The 23,746-nt window shown below is 44.8% G+C and overlaps 1 protein-coding gene across 4 annotated transcripts in view; it reads left to right on the forward strand.

Moving 5' to 3' along the window:
* MTOR (mechanistic target of rapamycin kinase) overlaps positions 1-23,746 on the forward strand; it is a 99,940-nt gene that overhangs the window by 9,794 nt on the left and 66,400 nt on the right. The window contains exons 8-23 of one of the 4 annotated variants that reach the window (XM_081202865.1): positions 971-1,079; positions 1,830-2,016; positions 2,640-2,771; positions 4,855-5,099; positions 5,238-5,453; positions 6,264-6,469; positions 8,899-9,021; positions 9,217-9,306; positions 9,454-9,546; positions 10,310-10,444; positions 11,139-11,268; positions 16,237-16,487; positions 18,771-18,812; positions 20,980-21,066; positions 22,108-22,275; positions 23,172-23,284. In XM_081202865.1, coding sequence (XP_081058991.1) covers positions 971-1,079; positions 1,830-2,016; positions 2,640-2,771; positions 4,855-5,099; positions 5,238-5,453; positions 6,264-6,469; positions 8,899-9,021; positions 9,217-9,306; positions 9,454-9,546; positions 10,310-10,444; positions 11,139-11,268; positions 16,237-16,487; positions 18,771-18,812; positions 20,980-21,066; positions 22,108-22,275; positions 23,172-23,284 — 2,327 coding nt within the window. The remainder of the gene's footprint in view (positions 1-970; positions 1,080-1,829; positions 2,017-2,639; positions 2,772-4,854; positions 5,100-5,237; positions 5,454-6,263; positions 6,470-8,898; positions 9,022-9,216; positions 9,307-9,453; positions 9,547-10,309; positions 10,445-11,138; positions 11,269-16,236; positions 16,488-18,770; positions 18,813-20,979; positions 21,067-22,107; positions 22,276-23,171; positions 23,285-23,746) is intronic. The other 3 variants (XM_081202866.1, XM_081202867.1, XM_081202868.1) reach the window with 3 other exon arrangements.

The raw sequence follows: 23,746 nt of genomic DNA on the forward strand, positions 1-23,746 counted from the left end.
CAACTTTCAGGGACCTCTTCCCTTCTTTGCCAGCTCCCACAGACAGTCTTACATTGAATGCAGCAGTCCCAACTTCCCAGAAAAAGGTAATGAGATCCCTCCCATTTGGTTCTGATTCTCTGCTGGTTCTATATGAGTTGACTCCGGCTCCCATTCAGATAGCCAGAATTTGTCTTATTCAGAGTAGGTCTGGTGGGATATATCCAATACTGTACTGGTCTTACTCAGAATGTACCTATTGAAATTAACAGGCCTTAGTTAGCCATGTCCATTAATGTTGGTGGGCCTACTCTGTATAGGCTATACATCCCCTTGAAATGAATGGACATAGCTAACTTGGGTCTATCAATTTCAGTGGGTCTGCTTTCGGTGAGACTTGAGTGGGATACAAACCAATGTATGTGTCTAATACTAAAGTTACAGTTACTGTGATTTTCTTTATTATGCTATACTTTTTATTATGTTTTTACAACTATGCTCCATAAAGTGTTCTTAATGTTGTACACTGTCCTATGATCTTTTGATAAAGGGCAATATATAAATTGAAAATAATAATAATAATAACAACAACAACCAATAATATAGAACATTACTGATAAATAATATCAGTCTTTCTACAGTAGACAGCCATTGAACTTACTGTGTACTGCAGATTTTAAACCATTTTAGAGGGACTGAAGTGTATCTCAAACAATGTTTTAAAACTATCCCTTAAAGTGCATTTTTCTCATTATTCTACAAAAGAAAATTGTTCATGAGAGGTTTTGCCCCCATTTACCCCCAGATCTCCATTTTTTACCCCACTGGAAAAATTGCAGGAGGGAAAGGACCCTCTGGTTGCTGTCTCAGCCCTTCACATCTCTTAACCCACACATCTGCAGTCTGAAGTGGTATGGCCCAACCATACACCTCAAGCCTCGTTTTCTGTTCTGTTGCCATAACACCCTTTTACCTTTTGTCTGTCTCTCAGGTGTGCTACTGGGTTCTGAAGTGCCGAAGCAGCAAGAACTCTCTGATCCAAATGACTGTCCTCAGCTTACTGCCACGCCTGGCAGCTTTTCGTCCTTCTGCTTTCACAGGTAAAAGCACTCTTGCATGCTGCTTTTTAGAGATGGGATGTAAAAATTTCATTTTGCAGGAGGCAACAGGTGGAGGAGATGGGACTGCAGGAGCAAAACCATTTGCTATTCCTGTACAGAATGGAATATACTTATTCCACTACAGACTGATGATGACTGGGTAGAATATATCCTACTGCTACAACTATGCTGGCTGAGGCTGATGGAAGTGGTAGTCCAAAATATTTGAAGTGCTCCAGCTTGGGAAAGGCTGGGACAGAACTTGCAGATTCTGTGCTTACTTTCAACTGAGTGTTTCTTGGTGACCTGGAACCAAAGCCATGCCTTAGCCACAGCTGTTATTTCTCTGTGCATACTGGCTGGTGGTTGTGAATGACCTCTGAGCATAAGCAAACTGCCTTTCCTTCCTTACTCGCTAGGTAAGGACCAACAAGCAGGACCCAACATAATAAAAGCCTTGCTGGATCAGGCCATTGACCCATCAAGTCCAGCATCCCATTCTCACAGTGGCCAACCAGAGGCCTTTGGGAAACGCACAAGCAGGACTCAAGTGCAAGAGCACTCTCCCCTCTTGCTGTTTCCAGCAACTTTTAATCAAAAATTGCCCACCTACATTTGAAAGCCGGGCTTGTGGTAAACAAGTTTGTGAGCAGATTTGGCCAGTAACCTCTTTCTCACTGAACAAATGCAGCCCTGAAATAATGTTGCTTGTGCTTCCTCTCTCCTCTTTTCATGTGAATGTGTGGCCAGCTGACCACTACCTTCCAGACACCATGAATCACGTGCTGAGCTGCGTCAAAAAAGAGAAGGAGCGAACTGCCGCTTTCCAGGCCTTGGGCTTGCTCTCGGTGGCTGTGCGGTCAGAATTCCAGGTGTACCTTCCCAAAGTCCTTGAAATTATCAAGGCGGCCCTCCCACCAAAGGATCTTACCCATAAGTGAGTGTGCTGCATGCAAAGGCCAGGAGACTGCTGTGATGTCTTTTAAAGTGTTCACGGGTTTCCCTTTTAAATGATAATCTCCAAACTGTGATCTGTGGGAGGGAATGATTTTTTGCCTGGTGTTTCTTTTGAAACATACAGAAGCTGCCAAGAATTGGGCTTGTGCCAAAATTATAATTAATATGATTTCCAAGCTACTCAGAACATATTTAAAAGCTTAAGTGTAATTACATTATTCCATTAATGCATTCACACAAAGTGTTAACAAATTCACACAAACCTCCTATGATTCATTGATATAATTTATACACATACATATATAGAGACATGTACACACACAAATAGAACGCACACATGTTACGCACACGCACGCGTGCACACACACACACAAACACAAAACCTATATTTTAATTGTGGTAACCTGCCCTGGGATCTTACAAATTGATAATGGTAATAGTAATAATAATAACACGCCCACTGGGGTTTCTTCTGGCTCGTCCTTAGGTGGTGTTTGCATCCTGTTAACCTTTGTCTTGGGGGCAGCAGGGGGCAGGAGAAATGGGATGATATTCAGGATGACACTTCCTTCATCTTGAAACTGTAATTCTGATGCACTTCAGCAGGAGGCAGAAGTCGGTGCAGGTGGATGCCACCGTCTTTACCTGTATCAGTATGCTGGCACGTGCGATGGGGCCCTCCATCCAGCAAGACATCAAGGAGCTTCTGGAACCCATGCTGGCTGTAGGACTGAGGTAGGGATTGTCCGTTACCTCTGCCGGCCACTATGTGGCACTTGTGGGTTTGCATTTCCCTCTGCTAACCACTAGCCTTTTTTCAAAAGATACAACTGGCTAGGGCTCCGCTTCAGGCTTTAAGCACCACCCACATTTCCAGCATGTTCTCTTTGGGTCCTGCTGCAAACACCACAGCAACCCTGGAGGGGGCAGGGTTTATCTCTAGTTCTAGTTCTACTCAGAGCGGATGCACTGAAATTAATGGCCATGATTAACTTAGCCCCAGTGGGTCTTCCCTGGGTAAAACTTAGTACTACCCCACATACATCTGAAACATCAAGTGGGCTTATGCCACGGAGCTGTTGCACTTGGTGGCTTCTCCTTGTTGCATACCCACTTCATGGTTGCAGACACATGCCTCATGTTTAAGTGCAGCAGTGTTCCCTACAGGGCTGGGAAACAATGGGGCTCTTGAGGCATCTTGATCTGGCCCTCTGGACTCTCCCTATGACTTTCCTCCTTGAGTGCTTTTGCCTGGCTGGAATGTGTCCCTGAACTGTGACAGTTGCTCCCACTTGCCGGGATGGAGGGATGTGGGTGTTGTGATGTCTTAACACCTGACTTGGAAGGTCGCTTACTATACAAAGGTGTGAGCAGCATCCATTGCCCCAGCCATTTGTGTTCTTTTGCCTCTGGCCCCTATCCCACATTGGCATGCATTGCCCATGCAGGAAAGCACCTCTGAAGAATGGAATTGAAGGGATATAAGATACAGTTTAAATATGCCACCCATTCCTTCACCCTATTTCAGCTAACCTGCCAGTAGAGTGTTGGGCTATGTGTGCATATCTGTGCTGAGGCATTCCAGAAGTTCTGACTCTTTTTCAAAGTATTAATAGAATAGATATTTATTACGGCCATAGGCCCATACATCAAAGTATTAATTGCATTGTTGTATTACTGACATGGACCTTGGGCTCATCTGAGAGGAAGGACCAGAAATAAATTTAATAATAATGAATAATGATGCAGGGGTGTTTGCTGGGAGCACATGTTTCCCCATCATCATGAATCCATTGGCTCACCTTCCTGTGTTGTTGGTACATGGGTGTTGCTGCTGGCACAGTTCCCAATTGGTGGGCACTGACAAAGTTTTTGTCTTTTCAACCCCTGTGTTTTTCTCCCCCCCCCCCCCTTGAGCTGTCCTTGCATTGGATGCAGTGAGCATTCTGCTGGCATAGCAGAGGTGGTATTTCCGATCCCAGCGTCATGCAAGTTTAGGATTGTGCTGTTAATTGTCTTGTGCACCTCTGTCAGGTGTAGGGGGTATGCAGAGTGCAGCATGTGTTGTTAGCTCTGAAGAAGCTTATGTTTTTCAGTGAAATGTCAAGTTCTCCATGTGTCTCTCCAGAATGGAGTGTGTGCTGGTATTTAAAGTATTTCCAGAATTCCACATGAATTCCTCTGAAGGCCTCAATGTCCACTTCTGTCATTTTAAATATCTCCTGTGAGGCAAATGCCCAAGCAAACAAGCAAGCAATTTTTATTAATCGTTATTACCGGTGGGGCAAGTTTGAGAGCTGAATTCTTTTGTCTCTTGACCTTCCACAACCCTCTTGGTAGGAGTCTGGCAACTTTTGGGAATTATATCCAGGCAACTAGTTTGAGGCCGGAATTGTTTTCAGGCCTGGAAGGACTCTGCCAAGACATTTCTGATGATTTTTTAATTTGTGTGTCAGAAAGATAGAGAGACTTTTCCTAATAGACCCAAATGACTTTGATTTTTTTAAAAAAATCTTTTGTGGGCTTTGACATCACCAAAGCCTGCAAAAGAGTTTGCCCAATAAGACTGGACTATTGGACTGGAGCAGAAGTGGGGAGCCTGTAACTCCAGGTGTTGCTGGACTACAACTCCAATCATTCCTAACCATAGGCTGTGTTGGCAGTGGCTGATGGGAGTTGTACCCTGGTAACATCTGGAGGGGTACAAGTTCTCCATTCCCAGCCTAGAGGATGTGGAGAGAACTGCAAAAGGATTTGAACCCATGCTTAATGGCTTGCCAAGCTAAAGGACCTGTGTGGGCCTCTGTCTTGCCCTTAGCCCTGCCCTGACAGCCGTGCTGTACGACTTGAGTCGCCAGATCCCCCAGTTGAAGAAGGAGATCCAGGATGGGCTGCTGAAGATGCTCTCCATGGTTCTGATGCACAGGCCCCTGCGCCACCCAGGCATGCCAAAAGGCTTGGCCCACCAGCTGGCTTCTCCCAGCCTCACCAATATCCCGGAGACCAATGATGTGGGCAGTACCACACTTGCGCTCCGCACCCTGGGCAGCTTTGAGTTTGAAGGTGAGCGACGGCAGTGGGAGGAAACAAGCTGAAATCCTAAATGAGAGGGGCAGCAGGGTCACCCCTGCAAGTGCGTCTCATGCATGAGAGTGGCAGCAAAATATTTTCTCCATCTGTTCCACCCCTCTTCCTTGTTAGGGCATTCACTGACTCAGTTTGTCCGGCACTGTGCGGACCACTTCCTCAACAGCGAGCACAAGGAGGTCCGGATGGAGGCGGCTCGCACATGTTCGCGCCTGCTCACGCCGTCCATTCACTTGATTAGCGGGCACACCCATGTCGTCAGCCAGACTGCTGTGCAGGTGGTGGCGGATGTCCTCAGCAAACTGTTGGTGGTCGGTATCACAGACCCAGGTGAGTGCAGAGGCCAGGGGTAGGCTTGTCACTTCTATGGTGCTTTTATCAGGTTACCAGCAAAGGATATGAAGTGCCTACCCCCTTCTGCTTTAATCTTGCTGTTCTGATCATTGGGAAGGCCAGCAGTTTAACTCCCAATAATCAGTTTTTCAGGGTGCTGTGATATGCCAACTCCTGGAGAACAACACTACTTTAGTAACAGAGCACCTTCTTTGGAAGGTCCCAGATCCAATTCCTGGCATCTCTGGTGAAAATAAGTAGTAAATGATGGGCAATATTTCTCTTTCCCTGAGACACAGAGCAGGGGTGCCTAACCTTTTTTGGCTAAAAGGCTACATTCGCCTTTGGCCAACTTTCTGAGGGGCTGGAGGATGCATGCTAGTGGTCAGAAGTGTGGTCACCACATATGTTCTCATAATCTTAAATATACATGCCCAGGCACACCTTCTCAGTTCGGCTGTGGAAGGGGTTTCTTGACCTCTCCCCACTCATCAGTTGATGGATCAGAGTGGGTCATTGGGATGCTGGGCTCACTGGGGTGTCTACTTTGTATTCCCCTGTTATTGCTGCCAAAATCAGTGGGGTCTTTGGAAATTAGGCACCCTTCCCCTAGAGAGCCACTGCCAATCAGAACAGACATTACTGGACTGGACGGACCCAGTATGAGGCAGCTTCTGGCATTTCTAAGTCTCCCTCTAGCAAGAGAACAGGCACAGAAGCAATGCCCTCCCTGTGATTTGACTATATCATTCAGCACTGTTAAACCAGACTGCACTCAAGCACCGCTGCTCAAATGTGCTCTTTCAGACCCTGACATCCGATACTGCGTGCTGGCCTCCCTGGATGAGCGATTTGACGCACACCTGGCCCAAGCGGAGAACTTGCAGGCTCTTTTTGTAGCCCTAAATGACCAGGTGTTTGAAATCCGCGAGCTCGGCATCTGCACCGTGGGCCGGCTGAGCAGCATGAACCCGGCTTTCGTCATGCCGTTCCTACGCAAGATGCTGATTCAGGTAATGGGAGTTGGATGATTTCGGAGAGGCACCAAGAAAGTGAAACTGTCTGGCCCTGCAAGCAGAGGGAGCCCTGCTCCAGTTCAGAGGTGATCAGGTTTTATCCAATGCTAGAATTGGCTCATTGAAGTTAATGGACATGACTCACTTAAGTTTATTAATTTCAGTGGGTCTACTCTGAGGCCACATTTGCAACATACATTTAAAGTACTGTGGTATGGTACCACTAGCCAGTCATGACCTCCCCTAGAGAATTCTGGGAGCTGTAGTTTGTTAAGGGTGCTGAAAGTTGTTAGGAGACATATCTATTCCCCTTGCGGACCTACAATTCTCAGAGTTCCCTGAGAAAAGGGATTGACTGTTAAACCACTCTGGGATGTGTAGCTCTGTGAGGGGAATAGGAAGGTCTAACAACTCTCTGCACCCTTAATCAACTACAGCTCCCAGAATTCTTTGGGTGGAGGTCATGGCAAGTTTAAGCATATGGAGTAAATGTGGCCTGAGTTGAATACAACTCTTTCGCTACACCCTTGTTTTGGCCACGTTCCAGGTGCACTTCTCTAGGTTTTGTTTAAGGGACCTTGTCATAGCGACAGAAGAATCTGCCTTGTACTGTGTCACATGGGGAAGGAAATGAATTGAACTGTCATGTCTAGTAACGTTGCTTGGGGAAATGGAGTTAACTTGTTAAGCCTGACCCGCCTGGGCGCTCAGATTGGAAGGTGGGAAAACCATTGAAGATGTGAGGGATCTCACGTAGCCTGTCTTGGGTTGAGATTTAAAACCTATAAGCTTCCTTGAACCTTGTTGATTGCTAGGCTTGTGAGTCACCTAGCCCCAGACCATACCCACAGTTCTTCTTTAGTATTCAGATCAAGGAGGGTCTCTCACAAAGGATATATACCAGTGAGAAGGATCATAGAAAAGTCTTATGTGAAGAACTGCCTGGTAAGTCTGTGGTCTTAGGGAATATGACTGCGGGGGAGAGCTGGTTTTGTGGCTAACCATTTATTTAGTTCTTTTGCTCCATTGGTGAGATATGCTGTTTTCTATAGGTTTTTCTATGTAAACCAATTTTTGTAAGAACTTCCCTCCTTCCCTTTTTAGTTAATAGTTAACTTGATTTCATTAACACTTGTCATCTTGGTTTATACATCCCTACATCTGGAGCCAAGTTCCATGCTGACCTTGAGTTGTCCTTGAGCAGACACAAGGGCTGTTTTGTGAAAGGCAGCCAGGGTCAAACCACTCATTCACCTGGTAGCAGTGAAAAGGTCTAAAGCATGGGTAGGCAAACTAAGGTCTGGGGGCTGGATCCGGCCCAGTTCCCTTCTAAATCCAGCCCATGGACGGTCCGGGAATCAGTGTGTTTTTACATGAGTAGAATGTGTGCTTTTATTTAAAATGCATCTCTGGGTTATTTGTGGGGCATAGGAATTTGTTCATTTCCCCCCAAAATATAGTCCGGCCCCCCACAAGGTCTGAGGGATAGTGGACTGGCCCCCTGCTGAAAAAGTTTGCTGACCCCTGGTCTAAAGGAAAGTGTGGACAAACAGAGGTGTACACTCTGCTTGGCTGGATCTCTTTCCCCACATGGCATAGGACCCAGGGTACAACATTATGGTGCCTTCTCACACAGATCCTTGGCCCATCTAGCACAATAACCAGCAGCAGCTTTCCAGGGTTTCCGACAGGGGGGCATTCCTAGCCTTACCTGGAGATGCTGTGGTTTGAACCTGGGGCCTTCTGCATGCAAAGCAAGTGCTCTGCAACTAAACTATAACCTTTCCCTTGGAGATGGGGATGTGTTTGCGCACTCATACAAGGGGGGGGGCTTCCTGAGGGCAGATGAGGAGGACCTAAAAGGTCCCCCTTTGCATTCTTAGTTTTCTTCTTGGACTTTTCCCTGCATAGGCCCCAACTAAGGAGGAAAAGGTGGGTTTGTACAATTGATGGAGAGAATATGAATGCTTGAGTTGGCCTTCTTCATTCTTCAGTCCCTAGATGATGTTGGAATACAGCTCCCATAATCCCTGGCAATTGGCTAAGCTGGCTGCAGATGACTGGAGTTGCAGTCCAGCAACATCTGGGGACTCAAGTTGAAGAACTTTGGTGTGGAGAGTCAAGACTTCATTGTGTGTTCTTGGATGAAGCTTCCTAGCCAACCAGCAGCCTCATGTCCTGACCAAAACTGAAACCACCCCTGACTTGGCCTGATGTTACAAGCAGGTCTTTTCTTCATTATCTTTGCTTCTTCCATTGGAGGCTAAAGTCCACTGTTCCATTCCATACAGATAAGGACCAGATGGAGAAAGATAATATTTTGCTGCTTGAGAATGGGAGTTGTAGGCCTGTTATTTACTTCCTAATCTTCTTCTCACTGGGGAAATAGTAGCTCTCACCTCCATGGCATCTTTTCCCCCCTTCAGATCCTGACAGAGCTGGAGCACAGTGGTGTTGGCAGGATCAAAGAGCAGAGTGCAAGGATGTTGGGGCACCTAGTCTCCAATGCCCCGAGACTTATCCGCCCCTATATGGAACCCATTCTCAAGGTAGGCCTTTCATAGCACATGTAGGATGATGGTTTGTTTTTTCTGAATTCATTTATACATTACGCCGTTAATTTAATGATTTACATCCGCTGTGCTTTTCTGAATGGGGCATGAATGCTTGGCTGAAATGGGCCACAAACGCAGACTTATTTTCCTCCCTTATCAAAATTCCTCCTTCTGCATGTCATTCAACAGGCACTGATTGTGAAACTGAAAGACCCTGACCCTGATCCGAACCCTGGAGTAATCAATAATGTCCTGGCTACCATTGGTGAATTGGCACAGGTAAACCTCTAGAAGTATGGAATTTTATTTTGCTTGACAGAGCCACACTTTTCATGGCAGTGTGAGCGCTGCCATGGTCACTTCATGCCTGTAAACTTTCTGTTCCTTCTGCTCCCCCGCCAAATCCTCTTTTTCCTCCCTCAACAGGTTAGCGGGCTGGAGATGAGGAAATGGGTGGATGAGCTTTTCATCATTATCATGGACATGCTCCAGGACTCCTCCCTACTTGCTAAGAGACAGGTGAGCAGCGTGGCCTGCTTTCACGAAAGCCTTTTTTATTTTCCTCTCTAATCTTAGAATATTGCACAAAGCAAACTTCATAATAAGAATCACTTTTCACAAAAGATGCCTCTAAGCTACTTGCAATTCTTAAAATACAAATAGCATAACAGACATTAATACCAAATTTAGAAGAACAAAAATAGGACAAAAACCCCCGCAAAGTGCTCATTCAGGAAGCCGTCTCCTCCCTTTATTTATTCAGAAATTACAACCTTCTCAGTGATAGCCACACATGTATGGAATGCTCTCTTCAGGGAGACTTACCTGGTGCCCACCTTGACATTTGTTTTCCTAGGTGTTTGGGGCAGCAGCAATGATGTAATACTATACTGTTCGTAAAAATATTTCTTTGATTTTAGTATTGCATTTTCTTTAGTTTTGATTTAGGACATTTTTTAGTAGGAAGCCATGTATAAATTGAATGAACTGAACTTACACAAAACAGGAGCTCACTGCCACACTGGTAATTCCCCAAGCCAGGAAGACTGGGAGGCACAATGTTAAAAAATCAGCAAAGGACTTAGTGCCTACCTTTGACGTTTAAGCCAAATTGCCATTCCTTGCCCCTATATCTCTCGGTCTTTTTCTTTTTCATGTCTAAGGCCACCTTCTCCAATCTGGTGACCTGTAGAATGATATCAATGGTTATTAGCCACAATCCTAACTTATGTCTCATAAACAAAAACAAAAAGCATTCTTTTTTACGGCGGATCTGTTCCAGGTGGCTCTCTGGACCCTGGGTCAGCTGGTGGCCAGCACTGGCTATGTGGTGGAACCCTATAGGAAATATCCAACTCTCTTGGAGGTGTTGCTGAACTTCCTGAAGACGGAGCAGAACCAGGGTACCCGGAGAGAGGTAGGCATCTATGGGCTGAGAAACAAGGGCAGGCTTAGTAAAAATTCTCTTGAATTCGTGCTAAAGGGGATGAATGGAAGTATGTTCTCTTGTGCTTTGACCAATTTGACCAACACACACAATCGTGTGTTGAATGATTACAGGTGTCCATGGTGAGATATGAGAAGTTTTGATTTCTTACTGTGAAAAATTGTGCTCCACAGGTTGTGGGGGGGAATTACTTAAATCAATACTTTTTCTTAAAAAAATGTGTGGTGTATTTTTTAAAGATCCCCAAAGCTTATGATAGGGCTTTTTGTAAACCGCTTTGAGGTTTTATACCATATTTGTAGGCTATATAACATGCAAATTAAATAAATAGGTGGAGAATGCTTGATGAAGTAATCAGGGAGCTGCGCAGTGACACAAAGTGCCTTCTAGCTGATGGCTGGCTGGCAGAATCATCCCATCTGGTAAATTCTCAGCTTTGAATCAGTCACTGTTGTCTCTCTATCTATATTTAAGCCAGATCTGAGACTCTTAGGATTGTCCGGCTGTACACCAAAAGCCACAATTTGGTCCTTGGAATTGCTGGCTTGAAGTCCTATTTTCACAGTTATTGTCTGCCTTTTGTGTTGGTGATGCTTCTTTTGATGATGCTTTCCTTTGAAGCATGATGAGTCTTACCCTCCCCCCAATCTTTTGTTCCTGTTAGGCTATCCGTGTCCTTGGCCTCCTGGGGGCTCTGGATCCATACAAGCACAAAGTGAACATTGGCATGATAGACCAGTCGCGGGATGCCTCTGCTGTCAGCCTGTCAGAGTCTAAATCAAGCCAAGATTCTTGTAAGTAGACTCAGAAAGGGTCCAGGGGTTCAGTCTGCTTCAAGGAAGAGCTCTTAGCCTTGGGGCTGGGTCTCCTGTCCCCCAAAATTCTTATGACCAAGATATAGAATGTGGCTTCCCTCCAGATGTTGATGGACTCCACCTCCTGGCACCATCCCCTGAACTGTTGTACATTCTGGCTCCTGGGAGTTGGAATTCAAGCAACATCTGGATCCCATTGGCGACCTCTGGCTGGTGGATGAGGTGTGGGGTGCGTGGATTTTTTAAACCTGCAGTTCCACCCGCAAATGTATACATGAGTTGGAATACTTGTGCATCATGCTTGAATCGATAAAATGGAAATAGGTGGAGACCTTGTTCAGAGGGCTGCCATGCGGATGGGCTGGATGGTTTCTACCACCACTCCTCTGCCAACCCCCCCCCCCAACATTACATTAATAGCTCAGCAGTGTTGATAAGCAGTGATCTTCCTTGATTCTCCTCAGAAGACATGGGTACATGGGTGATATATAGGGATGTTAGGTACCTTCTTTAAAAAAACCAACAACACAAAAAACCCTGCAATTTAATAGACTAGTTATATGGAATGTGATTGATTGATCAGGTTGATTCAATCTATTTACATGTGAAGAAAGAAATGTACATTGTTGTTTGTAGATCAGCCTTTCTCAATGAAGCACATGCACCTTCTTTCTCTGTGATAGCAGCATTCTGGGAAATGTAATCCACAGGCCCCCTAGCCTGCATGTTAAATGGCAGGGATGGGGAACCTGTAGTCCTCCAGATGTTGTTGAACTATTGCTCCCATCATCTCTAACCCCTGGCCGTGCTGGGTTGAAGCTGGTGGGAGCTGAAACATAGGAAGCTGCCTTATACAGAGTCTGGTTTATCTAAGTCTCAGAATTGTTGATGCTGACCAGCAGTAGCTCCACAGAGTTTCAGACGGGACATCTTTCCTTTTTTTTTTTATAAGATATTTATTGCAAATTTTAAACACAAAATCACCAAACATATAAAAAACCATCACCACAATATAACAAACAAAAGAAGGCAAAGAAAAACAAGAAAATAGACATAGAATAGAAGAAAAATATAACAAAAACAGTAATTCATAAATCATATTTCCATAAGCTTTGGACTTCCTCACATCTCCCTTTCCTGCGTTCTCAATAATAAAATTATAAGCAGCAATTTATTACCTTATTTCAATTCTTATTTTGTAATTCTCAAATATTATGTCCCCAACTTTAGATATTTTTATCAAAATACTGAACTGCTTAGTTTAAACATAATATTACTTCAAATTTCATTTTTCTTAAACATCACTTATTCTCATATATCTTTCTTTTTTAAAAAAAATTTTTTTAATTGGTTTTACAAAATTTTTATAGACAATACAAACAATAAAAGAAACAAACAAACATGTATAATTTCATGTCCTTTCTTTTCATATCCCTCACTTCTCTGACTCCCCCAAACCTCCCCTTTCTACATCCCAATTTCCAAAATTATTTCAGCAAATCCTAAACTTAATTTTATCAAATGTATTCCTTCTTTATTCTTTTCTTTATTCTCATATATCTTTCAACTAAATTACTGATGCCATGTTGTTTTCTATCGTGCATTTTCTCAACCTTCATGCAGCTTGTAGTGTTTTTGTAAGTAGTCTTTAAACTTTTTCCAGTCCTCTTCCACTGCCTCTTCTCCCAGGTCTCGAATTCTGCCAGTCATTTCAGCCAACTCCATGTAGTCTATCAGTTGCATCTGCCATTCTTCCAGTGTGGGTAAATCTTGGGTCTTCCAGTGCTTTGCGATGAGTATTCTTGCTGCTGTTGTTGCATACATAAAGAAAGTTCAGTCCTTCTTTAACACCTTCTGGCCAACAATACCTAAAAGGAAGGCCTCTGGTTTCTTAGGGAAGGTATACTTAAATACCTTTTTTAACTCATTATAGATCATTTCCCAAAAGGCCTTAACCCTCGGGCAAGTCCACCAAAGGTGAAAGAATGTTCCTTCAGTCTCCTTACATTTCCAACATTTATTGTCGTGCAAATGGTATATTTTTGCAAGCTTGACTGGGGTCATGTACCACCTATATATCATTTTCATAATGTTTTCTTTCAAGGCATTACATGCCGTGAACCTCACTCCGGTGGTCCATAACCTTTCCCAGTCAGCAAACATAATGTTGTACCCAATGTCCTGTGCCCATTTTATCATGGCTGATTTAACTGTTTCATCTTGAGTATTCCATTTTAACAGCAAGTTGTACATTTTTGAAAGTACCTTAGTCTTAGGTTCTAACAATTCTGTTTCTAGTTTCGATTTTTCCACCTGGAAACCTGTTTTTTTATCCGAATTAAAGATCTCCAGACGGGACATCTTTCCCAGCCCTCCCTGGAGATGCTGGGGATTGAACATGAAAAAACTGTGCTCTCCCACCAAGCTGCTTCCATTCCCTTTATATTTCAGTCAAGCTATGGGCTAGAAGCGGCAATCATAGACTTTTCTGTTTGTAACCTTTCCTGCAAATAACCACTCAGTTTATTTATTTAGACATAATGATCTACCCAGCCTTCTTCTTAAAAGAAAGGAAGTTGATGTGCAGTTTAGCCCCCAATAGAAGCCTGGTTTTAAATGGTGAAACTGTCTCCACATCCACAAAAATTGTGGCTCCCTTTTTGAGGAGAAGCTGCCCATGAAAACCTCACACGTCAGCTCAGTTTTTCTCATTTCCTGTCTCTTTCTGCCTGTTTGTGTAGCTGTTTCCTGAATTAGAAAGTTTAAAGGTGCTAAACTACTTGATGGGGTGGAACCATGCAGCTGCCTGCCAGATGTTTGCCTCAGTCTGCTCTCCTTTGGTTCAAAGAGTCCCCTCCCTGCACCCAAATGTAGCAATCTGGATTTACAAAATTGGGCATGATATGCCTGCTGGCCAAGTCCTGAACCCACAGAATTAAACTTGCAAGCAGCTATAATGAAGCACCCACCAATTTTGCACTATTTGGAGCTGGAGCTCTTTTAGGGTTTGATGGAAAACCAGGATTCTGGCATGGAGAGCCAAATGGAGAGAAGAAAGCCAAAAATAAGTAGAGGATATTATAAATCTCCCTCTCTCCAGCTGTGACTATAACTGATTAGCTTGTAAGCTTTCCTGAGAACTGAAAAGCCACTTAATACTGTGACTTATGATCAACATTTATTAAGGAAATTGTTTGACGGAGATGCTTGTTTGGCCAGAGATGGGATCTGGAAAGTTCCTGGCAAAGAGGAGTTAGTGTTTCATGGAGGTTCTCTTCAACTCCCCTGCACCATGTAATACCTCAAATACTTGCTCCATTGTAATGATAGAGCTGAAACAAGCACTATCCACAGTCAGTTGAGTTTAAACACAGTGTTTGCATGCTAGATACCCCGGTGGGTTATGGCTGCAAATCTACAAGTACAGGAAAGGCACCAAATTCAGCTTCCTGAAATGCCCAGGATTGAGAAACCAACATTATGATTGGTTTGAAAGGGTGTGGGCAGTGCCTGGCAGTTCTCAGAAGCAAGAGATTAATGGCTGAATAAGCTTTCCTTTGGGCCAGGGGGCGACTGTGCTTCATTCAGCCCTTTGCTCTCCCTATGCTCTGTGGCAGAAGTATAGATTCAACAAAACGGTTTACAACTGCAGAATAAATTAGGCAAACTAAGGCTGGATATATGTCATTTATAGCAACAGTCACCAACCTTTTGGGGGCAATGGGCACATTTCAAATTTGCAGAGAGAGTGCGGGGGGCACCAGACACAAAGTGTAGGAAGTGGCATAGCACAAAATTAGAGAGTGTGGTCATGGCATAGATTTTCCCATAATTACTGTATTTTTCGCCCTATAGGGCACACTGGCCCATAGGACGCACCGCCTTTTGGGGGGGGGCGGGGAATGAATAAAAAAAAATTTATTTCCCCACCCCAGCCCCCAGAACAGGCTGCTATCCGCAAGCCTTGCGAGCCCACGGGAACTCCCGCCGGGCTTGCAAGGCTTGCTGATAGCTTCCTGAAGCCTGGAGAGCGAGAGGGGTCGGTGCGCACCGCCCCCTCTTGCTCTCCAGGCTTCAGCGAAAGCCTGCATTCGCCCCATAGGACGCACACACATTTCCCCTTCATTTTTTGAGTGCGTCCTATAGGGCGAAAAATACGGTATATTTCCATACTAAAGAATATTTAATCTGTTGAATATTTTATGTTAAAGGTACATGAACCTGGTTTCCTCCCAATGCTAAACCAAAACCTAGGCTGCCATCCTGGGTCTGTGGGAGTAAGCCCTGCTGAACACAGAGACTTACTTCTGAGGAGACACATATGCAATTGTACTATAAATTAACTATACAGTGCATTTTTAACGAGTACCTGATCCTTAGCACCTGCACAACAGGAGGCATTCTTAAGCCTCCTTGCAAAGTTTTCACATTTGCCTTTGTGGGGAGGGGGGAATTCTTTAACATCCACCCATGCTTACTGTGTAATAGTAGCTGCAGAAAATAATTTTCAGGGACTACCTGATCTCAGGTGAACCCACCACATGGAAGAAGCTAAGGGCAAATTATTGAGATTCCAAGGATAAGATAGAAGCAGGAAAAGTGCACTAAAGTGGAACCAGTAGCATTTTAGGACCCTAGGGATTTCTGATTTATCATTTATCAGTCGCAGCTCTAACTTCACTTGTTGGCCAAAAACACTTGACAGGCAGGAGCAGCTTGGCTGGCACATTTCACAGAAATCACTTAGAAAGTTTTCTTTCTGAAAGGGCTAGCCACTTCTTCCTTCTTCTTTTTCTTCTTTAAATAAAAGCTCAGAGTCTTAAGGCCCCAGCCTAGGAGCTCCAAAGAGTCTTCACAGTGGCTAGGGTTAGTGACTCAATATTCTATAGTGATCACATAATTACCCCCCTCCCCCATATCTGCAGTTAATCCTTCCTCCCTTTTCAGCTGATTATAGCACCAGCGAGATGCTGGTCAACATGGGCAACCTCCCCCTGGATGAGTTCTACCCTGCCGTCTCCATGGTGGCCCTCATGAGGATCTTCCGGGACCAGTCCTTGTCCCACCACCACACAATGGTGGTCCAAGCCATCACGTTCATTTTCAAGTCTCTCGGGCTCAAGTGTGTGCAGTTCCTGCCTCAGGTCATGCCGACCTTTCTCAACGTCATTCGGGTTTGTGATGGTGCCATCCGCGAGGTGAGTGCCCGCTTGTCTGTCTTCCTCCACCCTCCCCTGAAACCAGAATCGGCTTTGAGAAAACAAAACCAAGAAGGCCGATTCCTGAAATATGGGGCGTTGCTGAGTTGTCCGTGTCTGCAGGCATGCTGCAAAAGTGAGTGACCGCTTCCCGTCTCTGTTTCAATCTTTTTTGGAATATCGTCTGTTACTAACCATTCTTCGCTGCTGCCTTAGAAGACCTGCTATTTAGTGGCTTCCGCTTTTGTGAAGTCTCTTTTGCTCTGAGCTAGCTTTTGCTGGTCTCCCTTGCCCTTCTGCCTGTTGTAACCTTCAGACCTCTATACCAGTCGTCTGCTGCTTTTTGTTGTGGTTGTGGCTGCTGCCCTCACTACCGTCAGCAGGGGAAGCACATGTGTGATGCCGCAGCTGGCCAGACTCCCCCACCTTGGTCCCCATCACAGTTCTGGCAGGTGCTGGGTTGCTCTGAGCAAGTTTCAATTCTAATTCCAAAACTATAGAGTTGTATCCAATTAAGTTTATAAGGGTAGATCCATTGGAATTTATGGACCTAAGCTAGTCATCCCCATTACTCCATTTGGAACACGGTGTATAGTTCTGGTTGCCTCACCTCTAAAAGGATGTCGTAGAGTTTGTAAAGGTTCAGAAAAGAGCCAGCAAAATAATCAAGGGGGTTGAACAACTCCTCTGTGCAGAAAAGTTGCAGTGTTTCGGACTTTTTAAGTTCAGAGACAAGGTGAGGAAGAGGTGGCATGATAGAAGTTTATAAACTGATGCATCCCACATAGAAAGTAGATACAGTGGTGCCCCGCAAGACAAATGCCTCGCAAGACGAAAAACCCGCTAGACGAAAGGGTTTTCCGTTCGATGCGCTTTGCAAGAGAAATTCCCTATGGGCTTGCTTCGCAAGACGAAAACGTCTTGCGAGTCTTGCGATTTTTTTCGCTTTCCCCCCCTTTTTCTAAGCCGCTAATAGCCTTTTAGTCGCTAATCCGCTAAGCCTTTAATAGCCGCTAAACCGCTAATAGCGCTAATCCGCTAAGCCGCTAATAGGGTTGCTTCGCAAGACGAAAAAACCGCTAGACGAAGAGACTCGCGGAACGGATTATTTTCGTCTTGCGAGGCACCACTGTATAGAAAAGTCTTTCTCCCTCTCTCATAACGCTAGAGCTCAAGGTCATCCACTGAAGTTGAATGTTGGAAGATTCGGGACAAATAAAAAAGTCTTTATCCAGTGCATAGTTAAACTGTGGAACTCACTCCCACAGGGAGGCAGTAATGGCCACCAACATGGATGGCTTTAAAAGAGGATTGGATAAATTCCTAGAGGAGGAGGCTATCCATGGCTACCAGCCATGATGGCTGTGCTCTGCCACCACAGTGGAGGCAGTAATGCTTCCGGATACCTGTTGCTGGAAACCACAGGAGGGGAGAGTTGCTCTTGTGCTCAGATCCTGCTTAAGGGTTTCCCACAGGCATTGTGGACTACATAGGCCATGGCTTGATCCAGCAAGCTCTTCCTATGCTCTTATTAATTTCAATGGACTTGCTCTGAAGAGGACTAAGATTGGATATAACCTATAGTGTTTATATCAGATTTGAGAAACTCTTGTGGTTGATTTTGGATACACTTCCGCTTGCTACCAAAGAACTAAACCGCCACCTAAATTTATGTTCTGCTTCAAGCAAGCTGCAAGGCTCTTATCATTCATTTTAAAATAATTATAATAATGGATGGTAAGGATCTGAAACAAAGAAAGGGGTGTTTGCTTTGTCATTGGCATACCCAGTGGGCTGGGAGACATGAGTTTTCAGTTTGTCTGCCAAACTGAAAACAACTATTGAAATTGCACTGGGACCCACAAAGGCCTCAACTGCTTTTTGCTTGATTTTGCTTCCCAAATGGAGCGCAATTTGGAGGAAGTTAGGGCCTGTGCAAGTCCTGTCAAAATATTTTAAAACGTTAGCACATATTCAAAACATTGAAGAGGGAACAGGGCTCAGGTTGTTCCCTGGATTGAGCTCCATGTATGTAGAGTGGACAAGCTGGGAACGTATGTTTGGTTAGAGCTGTGTGTTGTATGTGGGATGAGCTTTCCCGGCATGCGCTGCTGTTAAAGTTACCTTTGTAGGACTGCAGCCGCCACCGGCTGGTTCTCTCCCACAACAAAACAACTTGTGGATTTCAAGGCCAAATTCTGGTGCTCTGGGTGCCTGGACCAGACTTGATCTGACTTCCTTGAAAGCTACATACTTTTGCCTACTCTTTTTACAAATTTTCAGGTAAAAGAAGATGGTGAAAGTGTGCTGGGGAGAAGAGCTGAGGTGGGTACATACGGCATTTAAACACCTAAACAGGGCACTTCGTGTGATGTGTATAAAGCATCTTCGTATTCCCAAGCAAAGGCAGCTTTATGTCAAGCTCGGTGTTACACATCTTTGATAAATGGAAGTAATGAAGATGACAACAAGAATCTACCGACAGCATATGAATCTATCTAGCTTAGCTTACCCAACAAGCCCTCCCCTCTCCCGTCACAAATGCAAACAAACCCCACTGCAACCAACCACACACAACCAACCACACCCTGCCCCCCAATACCTAGCAATGCCAAGGAAAGGTAATAATGCAATAAATGAATAGAAAGAGAACCTACCCAGTTGACGCTGACCCAAAACCTCACACATACACTATACAAAAGAATATAAGCCTCACCACCTAACCCCTCCTCTCCCCGCTCTTCTTCCCCAACCTTATACTGTACTCAACACTAATGTCTCACAACAAACGTAACTGATTTGTAAGAAAGACTGTACAACCTGAAAAAAGAGGCAAGGCATGTACTTTTGTAAACCGAGAAAATCTTTAATAAAAATAAATTAAAATAAATGGAAGTACTGTACAAAAGAAACCTGCAGACCCAAATATAGATGTTTTAGTTGTAGGCAATATGTGAAATTCACCTCTTTGTCCTCCCTGCTCCCTTGCCTGCTCACTTCTCCCTTCCTGTATACACCACACAGTTTTTCCATTACCTAGGAGTCCCTATAGACTTATTGGCCTGTACCTTTTCAGGCCTCATCCCCCACCCCGCCTGACTCTGTACCCCTTGTCGCTGCTCCCCTTTCTGGCAAACCCACAGAACCCCATCCAAACTTACCTTTTGCTTCCCTCATGAAAGCTTTGCTGCTCAGATTCTGTTGCTTGTACCCCTTTCCCCCAACCCCAAATTTGGAAAGTTTATGAACATACCATGGCATCAAAACTGTTCAGCTGATGGCATGCCAGCCAGGCAAAAGGCTTTAAGCCTATTTCAGCACATGGTTCTCCTCTCCCCAAAGGCACTATGTCACGAAGCAACACCCAGCATGGGAACTAAGCAAAAAGAAGCAGGCTTCATTTGGGGACAACTTACCCTGGCGAGAACTAAGCTAACAAGGGCCCCAGGAAAGGAAACACATTCCTGTTAAGTCCTTGCAAAATGCAAGTACAGGGGTACCTCGGGTTAAGTACTTAATTCGTTCTGGAGGTCCATTCTTAACCTGAAACTGTTCTTAACCTGAAGCACCACTTTAGCTAATGGGGCCTCCTGCTGCCACCGTGCCACCAGAGCATGATTTCTGTTCTCATCCTGAAGCAAAGTTCTTAACTTGAGGCACTATTTCTGGGTTAGTGGAATCTGTAACCTGAAGCGTATGTAACCCGAGGTACCACTGTAGTCTCCCTGCTCAAAATGTAACCTACCCTGTCACAATAGTAGCCATTTTACTCATTATTTTTTGTGAATATACCTATATTTAATACGGTCATAGAAACAGTGAATGAACCTGTTTTTCACAAAATAGTTTTCAACACAGACAACTATTTTCCCACACTTTTCTGTAACAGCCTCCTAATAAATTTACAGAGCTAGTCCCCCCCCCCCACCTTTTCTGTTGCATTGTTCGGCTGAACCACCAAACATATTGACTAGATAGTAAAAGGTGAACTTTCAGCATAGAGCTCGGCCATCTTTTCTTCTGAAAAGGATGTGGATTCTCTTGCTGTGTGTCATGTGCTTACAAATGCATCTAGGCACATGAGAGCAAAAGAGTTTGAGAGAGAGGGAAGTGGGGTACAAGAGGGGGGCATGGCTTGGATATCATGAAAACCCTGGGTGAGTTTGGCTGGTGGGACAAGTTGGGGCGGGATGAGTTGGCGAAGTTCCGTGGCGCCCCAGTCATGGCGTCAGCGCTTGCATGTCTTGATGCTTTGTGGCTTGTCTGAATGCCTCTTGTGCGTGCGCACCCAAGGTTTTGAATTGTGCACAGGAGTGCCTGTGAACTTCACAGAAACGGTTCCAAAGCAAAATTGAGCCCTGTGTTTGCAGCATGCCATAGCAGCATGGTGGGTGGCTGTTCTTGTAAAGAGCTTGTGAGCAAGAGTTCCTGAGAACTGCTCTGTCCCAAGCCTGACCTACGTTTCTATAACCCCTTTCCCTGCTCCTTTCAGTTCCTGTTCCAGCAGCTGGGGATGTTGGTGTCCTTTGTGAGAAGCCACATCCGACCTTACATGGATGAAATTGTCACCCTTATGAGAGTAAGTATAGCGGCCTTTTAGCTCAGTGCTTCTTCTAAAAGACTCCTTGCAGAAAACATGGACTCTATAAGGGCACAAGGAGCAACTTCATGCTATTAGCCCATCTAGTTATCTGCCTTGACTGGCAGCAGCAGCTGAGAACATCAGAAAAGTCCTGCAGCTAAGGCACTGTGGAGGCTTGAGAGCCACCAGCTTCGGCACCTTAATTTTGGCAAGAGGCTTCCCAAAAGTACAGCTGGGCATTAAAGAGTTCTGATATATACCTTGAAAATTTATTAGAAGCATTTTATATGGCACAGATGTATTAAGGCAAAATTTTGTGCTTTACTGGGCCCAGATTCCCTTTGATCCTATTAAGAGGCATCAGGTGGTGAAGATTTAACTCTTTATTGAAGTCAAGCCTGGCTTGGTTTTATTTGCTCTGCACTGGAAAGGGAAATTGAGTTGGTGGTGGTTGTGGTGGTCCATACCCTGGTGTTTATTTTGTTCCAGGTCATGTGTGCTAAGTTTGCTTTGCTTACAAGAAAATCATTTCCTTCTCTTTGGGTTGGAGGTAATAATGCTTTCAGGTTCTTCTGGCAGCCTGCCTGGTGGGCTGCAGAACAGGCAGACCCATTTATGAAGCCAGGTGAGAGGCAGGAGGATTGTATTTCAGCATGGTGCAGAGGCCTACTGCACATAGTTAAAACTAAAATGCACCACTGCAAGGCATAGTGATGGCTGCCAGCTTGAACCACTTCAAAAGGAGATTGGACAAATTCATGTAGGGTAAGGCTATCAATACCCACTAGCCACGATGTTCTGCCTTTGCATACTAGCTGCTGGGGATCATGCATGTGAGAATACTGTTGCGCACATGTGCTGCTTATGCACATCCCATAGGCATCTGGTTCGCCACGGTGAGAACAGCCTGCTGGACTGGGCAATAGATGCAGTTTGTGTGGGATCTTAAGTTTTGGAGGACTTGAGAGTCACCCTGAAGCCTCCCTAATTTGTATTTTTCAAAGTGTCCCCACCCCTAACTCTCCTTTCTCCCTCCAGGACTTCTGGGTTGTGAACAACTCGATACAGAGCACCATTATCCTCCTCATTGAGCAAATCGTGGTGGCCTTGGGTGGGGAGTTCAAGCTCTACCTTCCCCAGCTCATCCCTCACATGCTGCGAGTCTTCATGCATGACAGCAGCAGCAGCCGCAGCGTCTCCACCAAGGTGAGCACAATGCTGTATTGGGGCAGCGGTCCTGGATGGCACCTGGGTGTCTCCACTAATATATTTCAGGACAGTTTTTAAATGTGGATTGAGTGTGGTTCAGCTGGCATTTAGCATTTCCCCGGAAACCTCGTTAATTTAAAAATGCCCCTTTGCTCTTGCATTCAGATGAATATGTAATACCATTAGGGTGCATACGCCTCATATATTTAAAGCACTTCATTTATTCATTCATTCATTCATTCATTCATTCATTCTCTACCTTTTCTCCTTGATGGATTACAGATAAAAACATTGGGGGGGGGGGTTAAAAACCAATTAAACATTAATAGAATTAAATCAATCTCTCTCTCTCTCTCTCCAGCTTCCCCCAAAGGATCCTGGGAACTGTAGTTTGTTAAGGGTGCTGGGAATTGTTGCTCTGTATGGGTAAACTACCCAGGATTCTTTGGGGGAAGCCATGTTCTTTAAATGAATGGCATGACTTGCCTTCGTATTCAGGCAAACATGATTAGCTGCAATACATTTTCTACAAGGGAGGTATTTTGTTCAGTGGTGTGAAATTATCCCAGTCCTCTCTACCAAGTGGAGGTACCCTGGGAAAAGCACAGGGAGGTGCGTGGCTTGAGCAGGGAACTGATCATTCTCTAACATTCACTTGATGCTTTTGGTTAGGTGGCAGAGAACCTGTGGCCCTCCCACATATTATTTGATGATAGCTCCCTTCTTTCCTAGCCATTGGAAGTGCTGGTCAAAGCTAATGGGAGTTGTAGTCCAACAACATCTGGAAGGTCCCAGGCTCCCCATCCCTAGTTTTCCACTTTAAAGCATCCCTGTGGTTAATCTTACAGTGACTGTTTGAATGTCATTCCTATTGAGCTTTCTCTCCTTTCCAGCTGTTGAATGCCATCCAGCTATTTGGAGCCAATCTGGACGATTACCTACATTTATTACTACCTCCCATTGTAAAGCTTTTTGATGCCCCAGATGCCCCACTGTCAGCTCGCAAGTAAGTGCTGGTCTCTCCTGTATACTGCTCTCTGCAGGGTAATCCCTAAGTATGTTCCTTGGTGATGCCACATTTATTATTACTATTATTATTGGGTTTTATCCAAATAAAACTTTCTTAGAGTAGACTCATTCAAATTAATGGACCTAAGTTAGTCATCTTCATTAACTTGAATGGCTCTACTTTGAGTGGGGCAAACATTGCCTACAACCAGTTGTTGTTTCAGTTATGAATCCCTGTCAGTGAGGCATCCATAAACAATTTGTAATATAATAGCTTATATATGACAGTTACATATATAAAAAGGTAAAGGGGACCCCTGACCATTAGGTCCAGTCGTGACCGACTCTGGGGTTGTGGCGCTCATCTCGCTTTATTGGCTGAGGGAGCCGGTGTACAGCTTCCGAGTCATGTGGCCAGCATGACTAAGCCACTTCTGGCAAACCAGAGCAGCGCACGGAA

This window comes from Podarcis bocagei (assembly GCF_964188305.1).
Source record: "Podarcis bocagei genome assembly, chromosome: 7".
NCBI lineage: Eukaryota > Metazoa > Chordata > Lepidosauria > Squamata > Lacertidae > Podarcis > Podarcis bocagei.